The sequence below is a fragment of the Eptatretus burgeri genome, chromosome 6 (assembly GCF_056783735.1).
Source record: "Eptatretus burgeri isolate ZD-2024b chromosome 6, Ebu_testis_v1, whole genome shotgun sequence".
Taxonomy (NCBI): domain Eukaryota; kingdom Metazoa; phylum Chordata; class Myxini; order Myxiniformes; family Myxinidae; genus Eptatretus; species Eptatretus burgeri.
This window is the reverse complement of record NC_140966.1, coordinates 75,470,350-75,482,129: the sequence shown is the minus strand read 5'-3', so window position 1 is coordinate 75,482,129 and position 11,780 is coordinate 75,470,350. Positions and strand designations below refer to the sequence as shown.

Sequence of the window (11,780 nt, the reverse complement as noted above, 5' to 3'; positions counted from 1 at the left end):
GAAGAGACTGAACAAATGATGACTATGTTTCGTGGATTGATGATTTATATTAGTAACGATTGTCATTTTCAGGGAAATATCAACACAAGATATTGTATAAACAAAACAATGGATTATCTTGAAATGAAAACCTTAATTTAAGATAAAACAGAGTTTCTGAAAAAGCCAATAAAAAATTAAATAACCTGTTTTCCAAATATATTAATGAACGATTTTTTTTACCCATTTGGGAAAATAAGAAAAAATTTAACAACCATAAAAATCTTCCAAATTCATTAAGATGTCTCATAGTTGGTTCAAACGGATGTGGAAAAACCTGCTTACTTTTAAAGATGCTCCTTACTCCCAACTTTTTAGATTATGATAATTTAATAAGTTTCACAAAGTCGAGTTTTCAACCTGAGTATCAACTACTCTCACAAGGTTTTAATGCTGGTCTTCAAAAAGAAGATATAATCGGTTTATTTAAACTTCAAAACAAACTAAATGATTCCAACATTGAAGATATAATACAACTATTTTGTAATACACAGAGATATAAAAAGAAATCAAAGCCGATAACTTGTATTCTTCGTGATAATACAGATGATATACCTTCTCCTCAAGATTTGGATAAATCAAAAAAGAACCTCGTTATCTTTGATGATTATGTTAATGAGAGAAACCAAACGGTAATGGATAGCTACTACAAAAGAGGGAGACATTCTTCTTGTAATTGTATTTATCTTAGTCAATCATACTTTCAACTCCCTCGTCGCTCAACAAGAAACTTTTATTTTATTCAACTTAAATTCAATAGATATAAACAATTTTTGGACAGACAATTGTTCTACATTATATCGTAAAAATGAATTTGGGGATTATATAAAGCACACGACTGAAAAATATTAATATATTGTTGTGAAACAAGATGAGATATTAAAATATATATTTTTTATTTTATAAACAATTACATATATAAATGACGACTATTATTATAAATCTTGTGGGTAAATCTGCTTCTGGAAAAAAACTTTCATAAATCAAGGTTCTTGTATAGTCAGGTCAGGTCAGGTATGGGAGCATGTGCCAGAACAGCACGTCGTTGCATCCACTTTCCACCAGTACTCCAGGGGCCTCCGTCTGGCCATCCCCCAGGCAGATGCCAGGCCCATCCCCATCTCCTTGAGATGCCGGTCAACCTGCTGCAACCACGAGGCACGTGGTCGGCCCATTGGCCTCCTCCACTCACGAGACTCCCTCTCTGAGAGAATCTGGTGAGCAGCATCAGCGTCAGGAAAATGAGCCACATGTCTACACAGCCGCAACTGATGCTCACGGACGATGCAGATAACAAATCTCATCCGATTCTCTCTCAGCAACCGTTCGTTGGACACAAAATCCAACCAGCGATAGCCAAGGATTCTCCGAAGAGACCTGGTACCAAAGGAATTGTCTCCATCTCGGATCCTTGGTCAGAGTCCAAGTCTCGCATCCATAGAGCAAGACTGGAAGCACCAAGGACCTGAAGACTCGAACTTTCGTCCTCCCGCACAAGTTCCGGCAGTGCTACACCCCATGACCCAGTGAATCCTTGACTCCCCAGGCCCGACCCAGACGTCTATTGACTTCTGACTCACAGCCAGCAGAGACATGAATATCACTGCCAAGGTAAGTGAATCTCTCCACGACCTCAACATCCTCACCACAAACAGACACAGACAGGAGAGCAGCTTCCAAGATGTCATTGAAAACCTGGATCTTGGTTTTAACCCAAGAAACCCGTAATCCCAGCGGCTCAGACTCCTCATTCAGCACCTTGAGTGCCCCAAAAGGATATTTCAAGTCTCCGCAAAGATGACTACATCATCTGCGAAATCAAGGTCTTGTATAGTACAAATGAAAATATTGTAAATTTTCCAAAAAAAACACCATGTCATTCGTATTGTATCGACAACAACCAGAGCAATACGACCAAGGGAAGTAGAAGGTGAAGATTATTACTATTTCATTCGAGGAACATATGCGATTGAGGAATGAAGGTCAAATATTTGAGGAGGTTTCTCTTGGTACAACAAAATATCCACATTGTCAGAGTGAGTTAAAGAAACTAAAATCTGGTGGTCTTTGGATATTAAAGTAATCCAGAAGGAATGAGATAAATTATTAAACATCTGAGTGGTAATGAGGTTAAGATTTAATCATTCGGTTTTGTTGTTGATGAAGAAACTCAATGCAAATGTATGAAAAGCAGAGATACAAGTATTCGTGAAGAAGAAATTACAACTCGTATTAATGTTAATAAAGAATTTGATGAAACATTTAAAGAAAAGGATTTATTTGAACACATCTACTTTAATGATGAAGACAAGGAAAATTTCCCTGTTGACCTTTATAATTCATTAAGTGATATTTTCCAATAAATAAATTGATGCGAAAGAAAGAGCAAGAAGATTTAAGGAACATCAAGAGTTGGTTTCACAAGTTGTAAAACAACGGGAAGACATAAAGAAGAAACGCAGACAGAAACTAACGGGTGAAGAAGCATTTGAAAGAAAACAAGAGAAATTTTTAAAATCACTTTTAAAAACTTCTCAAGAAAAAATTATTGATGCTTCCACAGTTCCCACAATAGAATACACTCCAAAAAACTTCAAATGTTAAAAGATTTCAGTCAAATGACAGAGGAAGAATTAGAGCATATCGGAGAATTAGAATATGATGATGAACGATTATTTCAACAACTGGAAGAGATTAATCAACCCCCTGATGATATTGTGAAGGCTCTTCAAAACATTGAATATTCAGCGGATTCAAAAACCAAAGCAGGACTCATTCCAACAGAACAACCAGCAATATTTCATCTTGTTCAAGAAAAGGGATTGATATTTAATGATGAATTGAGGTTATTGAGTTCTGCTCAACCCCCTGTTAAACCAACTCTGAGATTAATGTTTCTTCTAACAAAAGATGGAAAACAAGGTTCAACTGTGAGTGATGAATCAAAGTATTTTGATAAACCATTGGATATGAAAAATAAGGATGATAGAGTATATATTGATCTGCTGGACTCTCTTAATTATAGGGTTAGTCTTTCTGGTAAAAGTAGGAAGAATGAGAAAGAGAAACACATTATTCAGGCTTTAAGTAGGCTTGATTCAGGTGTTAGTTTTCTTCCAAATGACCCATCACAATTACTTAATAGACTGTTATTGCTGTTAGGTAGTAAGAAGGCTGGAAATAACAATTGTTTTAATGAAGCATCAGCCATTTTAGACCAGTTGATGAACATGAAAATAATTAATAAATGTCAATACAAAGACATTTTATCCCATATCAAATAAGATGGGAAGCACAATCCTTAGTTTTAATTTCACAACAAGCGATCACACATCTTCATTCCCATACCCACTACAACTTGACACAACAAAAGAATATGAGGCGTCTTTATTGTCCATGGAAACTTATAATACCTTAATTAATATCACCGAGAAAAATGACAATTTAGTTATAATCCGGGAAGTGGATAAAAAACGATAACAGTTTCACCCAGAGCATATTTCCTCATTTCTCAGAGATTTCTCAAATATCTTCCGAAATTGCTTGCCTTATGAAAGAACAGGGTGATGAACCAAAATATATATATATATATATATATATATATATATATGTATATATATATATATATATATATATATATATATATATATATATATATATATATTCAAAAACATACTTCAAAATCAACGATTAAACTTAAAAATAACTACAAGGTTGATTTCACAATTGACAATTCATTTCGAGAGTTATTGGGTTTCTCCCCCAAAAAGATTGAAACTTATGGGACGTTTTACAGTGATAATGTCATTCAAATATCCTCAGGCATAAATTCAATATTAATTCACTGTGATTTGATTGATGGTGCTTATAATGATGGAATAAGAACAAATACAATATTTTCATTCAGTGCATACTCAACCCCAATTGGCTATAAATTCAATATGGAACCCAACAATCTGGTTTATCTATCTGTGTCAGGAAAAACTATATGCAGAGTAAATATTAGGATAACCGACCAAGATAATCGCATGATTTCTTTTCATAGAGAAATTATATCCATCAGAATTCACCAACGTGAAGTTTTCCAATAAATAAATATGATTGTCATTGTGAGGAAACACGAGTTGGGAATATATAAAATAACGACAGGGGATGGGATGTTCCTTTCCCCATACTACAAGGGTGAAGGTATGTATCTTGGTAGAGGATACTATAAACCTAAGAGACAAAAGGGTGTCGGACATCAATTTAGAAAAAAAGGAGATGGGATAATTGATACTCTAATGTGGGGGTGGGGAACCTTTTTCCTGTCAAGGGCCATTTCGATTTTTAGAACATCCTTCGAGGGCCATGCAAAATTATTTGACACGTATACCGGACTCACCTAATGTGATGGCTGGAACTGTTTCTCTTTGGCGAGGCGTTTGGTGTCAGGGGGTAGTAATGATGATGCTACTCGCAGCTGGTTTTGCAGGTTTGGGTCAGTCAGTCATGAGCGGAACCGATTCTTTGCAAGAGTCAGTTTTGAAAATAACTGCTCACAGCTGTAGGTCGTCCCAAACAGTGATGCAAACTTCAGTGCATGTCTCCTCAGAATGGGAAAATCCTCAGCACGTACATAGAGTTTGTAGAACTTGAGCAAAGGGAGGTTGTTGTACCGAGCTTTGAGCTCGTCATTGCTTTGCAGCTCAATGATTTCGTGTTGTTGGTTGTCAGGCACATCAGCTGGTTCCACATTAAACGGCGTGGCAAATATGTTCAGTTCCCTTTGTTTACTTTTCATGTCCTGAAACCTCTCTCCAAATGCCTGGAGGAGTTTTGCACACTCAGCAGCATATTCAGATGTCACAGCAGGCTTTTGCTCTTGCAGAGTGGGAAAGTGTACAGTGTTTCCCCTTTCCAATTGCACTTGCCACAGCTTGAGTTTAGCTTCAAATGATTTCACATTTGATTGCAGAGAGCTCAGAAGCTGGTTTGGACCTTGGAGCTTGACGTTCAGCTCTAACAGGTACTTGGTAATGTCCACCATGAAGCCCAAATCACACAGCCACTTGCTATCACTGAGTTCCATGACAGGTTTCCCCTTCATCTCCATGAACTGTTTCACTTCTTCTCTCAGAGTAAAACCGTGTGAGCATATTTCCACGACTCAGCCACCGCACCTCACAGTGGTAAACCAGATCTCCGTACTCTGACTCTAGTTCACTCAGTAGCTCCTTGAACTGGCGGCTGTTTAGCCCTTTGCTTTTGATGCCGTTTATGGTGGAAACGACAGTTGTCATCACATTTTTGAGCTTCAGGGACTGTGCACACAGATTCTCTTGGTGTATGATACAGTGGCATACAACTAACTCACTTGGATCGAGACTGAGACGACTCATTTCTTTTTTGACCAATGCAGTCAATCCCTTTTGCGCGCCAACCATGGCTGGGGCTCCATCCGTGGCCAGGCCACCTAACTCGTCAAACTGCAGTTCGAATTTGTTCATAGTCAAAACAACTTGCTCAAATAAATCCTCACCTTTGGTGGTGCCATGCATGGCTTGCAAAGACAACAACTCCTCACTCGTATCAAACTCAGCTGTAATCCCCCGCACAAAAATGGCTAGTTGGGCGGTGTTTGTTATGTCTGTTGTCTCATCGCAGGCCAGAGAGAAAAACTGGAAATATCTTGCAGTGTCCTTCAGTGTTTTCTCAATATCTTGTGCCATTTCAGTAATCTGATTTGAGACAGTTCTTCGAGACAAACTGACACTTTGGAACAATTTTACTTTGTCCGGTGCGAGCAGCTCCGCAGCGGCAACAAGGCACTCCTTCACAAATTCTCCTTCTGAATGCGGCATCAGCTTCTTAGCGATTAGCTCACTCACCACAAAACTAGCATGCGTAGTGTTGTCTCGGTCGGATTGTGGTCTTATGAAGACTGCTTGTTGAGCACCAAAACTCCGCCGAAGAGCGTTAACTTTATCCAAGTGCATTTGTCCTTTCAACTCATCCAGTTTAGCCTGTTTCGAGCTGTAATGACACTCGAGGTTGGACTTTTTCATCACCGAGAGCGCTTCCTGACAAACTAGGCATACTGGCTTGCCTTTTACTTCCACAAAGAAATAATCATTTGCCCATTTCTCTTGTAAAGTACGACATTCCGCATCTACCTTTCTTTTCTTGTTAGTCGCCATGTTTGCATATACTGAATGAAATGACGACATGAGATTACGTGATCACACATTACGTTACACACGTGCTGCATTCACTGACCCTGAACGTGAAACAGACAGATGACAGCTGTCCGTTTTTAGCTGTCCGTTTAATTTATTTCTTTTTATGAAAAAATAATCGCTGTCTGGAGTTTTTTTTTGTGTTATATTTCTGAGGTTGCTTTTGTTTATTTTTAGCAAATGAGCTTCATACTGAACGCATGCACATGAGAGAAGAGGAAACAACAACAACAACAACAACAACAACAACAACAACAACACAATACCATGGCAATTTGGAATCCGTGCCGTTGGCTATGACCCTTTTGCTTCCGTTTTTTTTTTTGCTTCTGGTTATTTTTTGTTTCCGGCTTTTGTCATGAGGAATGATGCATGCCGGGAGATAAAGGCATCATCGGAGACATGAAAGACCCAAATAATATCAGACATGGTGTATATTTCCTCCACTGATTTTAATCAAGATATCTCCCGCATCATCAAAAAATAATTTTTAATCGTGATTTACGTTATTTGATCGCTGATCCCGAATCCAGGCCGAAGTAACCGGAAATTGCGTATACAGTTGTGAACAAGTTATAAGTAAAGTCAGAAGCGAATGTAAGAAGAATACTACGTTCGCTTCTAGTATTTATTTTTTTTTAGATGACATCCTGTTCTAGGTGGTGTAGTTGTTGTTGTGAAGGTAATGTTAAGGTAATATTTATTTTTTCATTGCAAAAAGACTTTAATTTGATATATTTAAGAAGCGAATGTAAGAAGAATTCTACGTTCGCTTCTAGGCTTTGCCTATTCCATATTATGAATTGCCTCGCGGGCCGGATCAAATGGTCTCTCGAGCCGTATACGGCCCGGAGGCCGGAGGTTCCCCACCCCTGCTCTAATGGGTATCGGTTCAACTATTCTTAAGCATAAAGACCTAATTGGTTCAACTGCTCCTGCTGTGAGAAATGTAGCGGGTGCTATAAAGAGTATAAAAGATGCCCAAAAGGAATCTCATAAATTGCAAGCAATAAAATAAATTAAGGAAAAATTCAGTTGTCTCCCCAAGAACGACAGAAAACAATTCAAATACTTGGGTCAGGGTTTCAAAAGTTTCAACATCTTTTTTCCTAAATAAATACAAGTATGGAAGCAATTGATAGTATCTTTGATTTGGATGACACCATTGTCATCTCAAACTCTCCTAAAAAAGAAGACTACTTCAAGGTAAATGCCATAAGGCCTTAGTTATTTTATAACTTTGTTTACTGATCCACCGACGGTATATTTGCCGAAATGAAATATAAATATAAAACGCATTTTTAGCCTTTTATATTTATAAATTTTCCGCCGAAGGTGCAAAAGTTTCAAAACCCGAAATGTAAACGTCGGCATTTATTTTCAAAATACAATTCCACACACGCGCACCAAAATGCCGAGTCCCCTTTAACCAAACTGCGCAGTAGTCTTCGGTCATGGTGTCTGAGCAGTGGCCAGCGTGGTTCAGATTGACTGTGGTTTCTGGGGCAAAAGTGATTGTTAAGAAGTATGTCAGCGGTATAAATTCGAGTGACTGTATTGGTGATTTTATCATGCAACATCTCGACGACGAATATTCTGGCCGAACTATTGCATCAATTCAGTACAGCAGCAGGGATGATTTGCAGGCTACTCTCGATTGTGCCGATTTTGTTTCCGTCGAAATTGTACACCGCTGTTTGTATTGAAAGATTTCGGTGCCAAGTACGTCAAAGTTTCCCTGCGAGATGCTGATATTCAGCCTTCAACGGACCAGAAATCAGCCTTTGATGTGGTCATGGGGTTGGAGAGAAGGTCCGATCAGATGCCCGCTGAAAAGTAGGAGCTGGTTATGGCTCTGATTGACCGTTTTGAGCGTGTTGACTCCGAGTAGACACCTTTTTAAAATTATATCCAGCACTATGCACTGGTGTGCACACACACATCTACGACTTGGACAGTAATTTTCTCAGCATTGTTTCCATTTGTTTGATGATCCAACAGGTTTCTAGAAGAAAAACATGCCAGACTATATTGTAAAAACAAGTTTTAATCCTTCTTTATTGTTTTTCACATCAGATGATACAGTGAACATGGGCATCCTGCATTTGAATGGTCTTCCATCTTCAATGACTTCTTATATCCTCCTGGTCCGGGATTTATATTTATTTCCCCCCCCCACCTACCCTTGTCTTTTCCATGGAACATCTGAAAACAAATCATAAAAATATATAATTTCTAAAAATTGAAATTATATTTATATTTATTTTTCGACCTACCGACCCTACATTTTAGCTGAAGAACTGGGTAAACCAAGTTATAAAATAACTAAGGCCTAACTGGAAGAGACTGGAATACAAATGGAACAAAAAGTTTTGAAATAAATAATCAACAAACTTATTTGAATCTAGCCGAAAGTTTCTTGTTGTGTAAATTTACATTCACTAAGGCTGCAAATACCACAAACGCTACACTTGTAAATGATTTCTTCTGGAAAATGTTTGATAGTGTTCGTTTGTATATTGGAACACAAGAAGTTGAAGCGGTTGATTATGTCTCTCAGGTCAGGTATAGGAGCATGTGCCAGAACAGCGCGTCGCTGCGTCCACTTTCCACCGGTACTTCAGGGGCCTCCGTCTGGCCATGCCCCAGGCAGATGCCAGGCCCATCCCCATCTCCTTGAGATGCTGGTCAGCCTGCTGCAACCATGAGGCATGTGGTCGGCCCATTGGCCTCCTCCACTCACGAGACTCCCTCGCTGAGAGAATCTGGTGAGCAGGATCAGCATCAGGAAAACGAGCCACATGTCCATACAGCCGCAACTGACGCTGACGGACTATGCAGGTAACAAATCTCATCCGAATCTCTCTCAGCAACCGCTCGTTGGACACAAAATCCGACCAGCGAGAGACAAGGATTCTCCGAAGAGACCAGGTACCAAAGGAATTAAGTCTCCGTCTCAGATCCTTGGTTAGAGTCCAAGTCTCGAATCCATAGAGCAAGACTGGAAGCACCAAGGACCTGAAGACTCTGATTTTCGTCCTCCCGCACAGGTACCGGCAGTGCCACACCCCATGATCCAGTGAATCCATGACTCCCCAGGCCCAACCCAGACGTCTATTGACCTCTGACTCACAGCCAGCAGAAACATGAATATCACTGACAAGGTAAGTGAATCTCTCCACAACCTCAACATCCTCACCACAAACAGACACAGACAGGACAGCAGCATCCAAGATGTAATTGAAAGCCTGGATCTTAGTTTTTACCAAAGAAACCCGTAATCCCAGTGGCTCTTACTCCTCATTCAGCACCTCGAGGGCCCCCAAAAGGATATCTAAAGTCTCCGCAAAGATGACTGCATCATCTGTAAAATCAAGGTCAGAGATCTTGACATTCCCAAATGATGCACCGCAGCTTGATCTCTCCGACATCCTCCCGAGAATCCAGTCCGTACAAGTGCTGAAAAGTGTGGGGGCCAGTACACACCCCTGACGAACTCCAGTAACAACTGGAAATAAGTCAGAGATGGTACCACCACATTTTACAGCACTCTCAGTACCAGAGTAGAGTTTAGACATCAGATCGATCAGTTTTGGTGGCACCCCACGAAGACCAAGAATCCTCCAGAGGGCATCCCGATTCACTGAATCGAGCGCTTTGCAGAGATAAACATAGGCTGCAAGCAGCCCCTGCCGAAACTCTCATCTGCGTTCGGTGAGGACCCGAAGAGCAAGGATACGGTCAATCGTTGACCTCTTTGGTGTAAAGCCTGACTGCTCTGGACGCTGGTGCTCAAGCAGATGGTGGCGAACCCTATCAAGAATTATCCGAGCAAAGACCTTGCCCGGCACTGAGAGCAGCGTCACCCCTCGGTAGTTGTTGCAGTCTTGGCGATCACCCTTCCCTTTCTAGAGAGGGACAACACGGCCCCTCTTCCAATCAGTTGGGATGATGCCTGTGTTCCAGGCAGAGCACAAAACTGCATGCAACGACACGAGTGCAGCATTTCCACCAGCCTTGAGAAGTTCAGCATGGATGCCACAGATCCCTGGAGCTTTACCCCATTTCAACCGGTTCATCGCAGCCCGTGTTTCCACAAGCGAAGGTGGACCACAGTTGATTGGAGGGTCAGCAACAGGGATTGTAACACTCTTGACATTCAACTCGACAGCTGGTGGATCAGCCTGGTACAACTGCTCAAAGTAACCGGCCCAGCGGGCCTTCACTTCAGACTCCTCTGTTAAGAACCTACCACCCTCTGCTCTAACTGCAATGCTCCGAGAGATGGGCTTGGATGAACGCAATGCGCAAACTCCCCTGTAAGCGGGACGAGAATCACCTGTCCACAGGTGATGCTCTACCCCCTCACAGATTCCTCGCACATAGGCCTCCTTGTCCACCCTCAGTGCACGTACAGTTTTACGCCTCAGCTCCCTGAACAGCTCAGCTCTGCCATTCAGCCTGGCCCTGCGACTCTGGTCAATGGTATCCAGTGTCCCTTGAGAGACAAAATATGTCTCTGCTACATCTGAAATGATGAAATTTGCACTATATTCATTTCGTGATAGAATGGGAAAGGGAGCTGTCGAAGGTTTTATTCCTGATATGGCAACGGGAACAAACACAGACCCTGGATATAGTCAAAGGAAAGGAATGTATTATGATGATACAAAAACGGGTAATAGTTTTACTGTGGCAGTTTCTCTTGAAGGTATACTGTGTTTGGATTTTGTGATCATGATAAACTTCTGTATGGTCTTAAAATTAGATTTCAACTGCAAAGGAATGATAATGAAAATAGATTACTTTTTGGTGTGGCTTATGCTTTTGCTGCTCAGAATAAATTTCTAATTGTTGAAATTAGTGTGTATATTGTCACGAATTTGGAAACCTATAGCACACCACATTCAGGTCCTATAGATTAGTTATATCGGTAAGTATTTGTTTTATAGATAGCTTCCCTTCCCTTGTCTAATGGGTAAATAAATGTCCATTCGCTGTGATTTATTTTTATAGTTAGGATTTCCCTTTATTGGAAAACCTGATCTTCCGCAATGACAACAACAAAACGACCGTTGCGTTACGGCAGTGCTGCAGAGGAGATAACAGCCCCAAGATTCTCCGCGGACCGAGTGGGAGGGGTACGACAACAGAAATGACCGTTGCGTTGCGGCAGTGCTGCAGAGAAGAGAACAGCCCCGGGATTCTCCGCGCGCTCAGTGGGGGAAAGGTGAAACCCCCACCCACCGATCAATTGCAAAAACCCTCCGCTCCCGGCATTCTCCACGTGCTCAGTGGGGGAAAGGTCAAAGCCCCCACCCACCGATGTGCTGGGGAGCGTTCCAAGTGGGGGAGGGGTCGCGCGGCGCCGGAGAGTATAAAGAAGGAACAGAGGATCCTTGCAGTCTCTAAAGAGGTCTGGGCTGGTCTTGTTGTGGTCGTCTTGAGCGTCTTCTTCTTCCTCCTCCTTCTCCTCCTGAAGATTGAGCTTGAGAAAGACCATCCGCCGCCGGAGCCGGAAGG

General features: G+C 41.1%; 1 protein-coding gene across 1 annotated transcript; it reads right to left on the bottom strand.

Moving 5' to 3' along the window:
• Positions 1–5,096: 5,096 nt before the first annotated feature.
• LOC147025088 (general transcription factor II-I repeat domain-containing protein 2-like) lies at positions 5,097–6,218 on the bottom strand. The gene has a single exon (XM_085887067.1). The coding sequence runs from the start codon at positions 6,216–6,218 to the stop codon at positions 5,097–5,099; it is 1,122 nt and encodes a 373-aa protein (XP_085743193.1).
• Between the last annotated feature and the right edge of the window lie 5,562 nt (positions 6,219–11,780).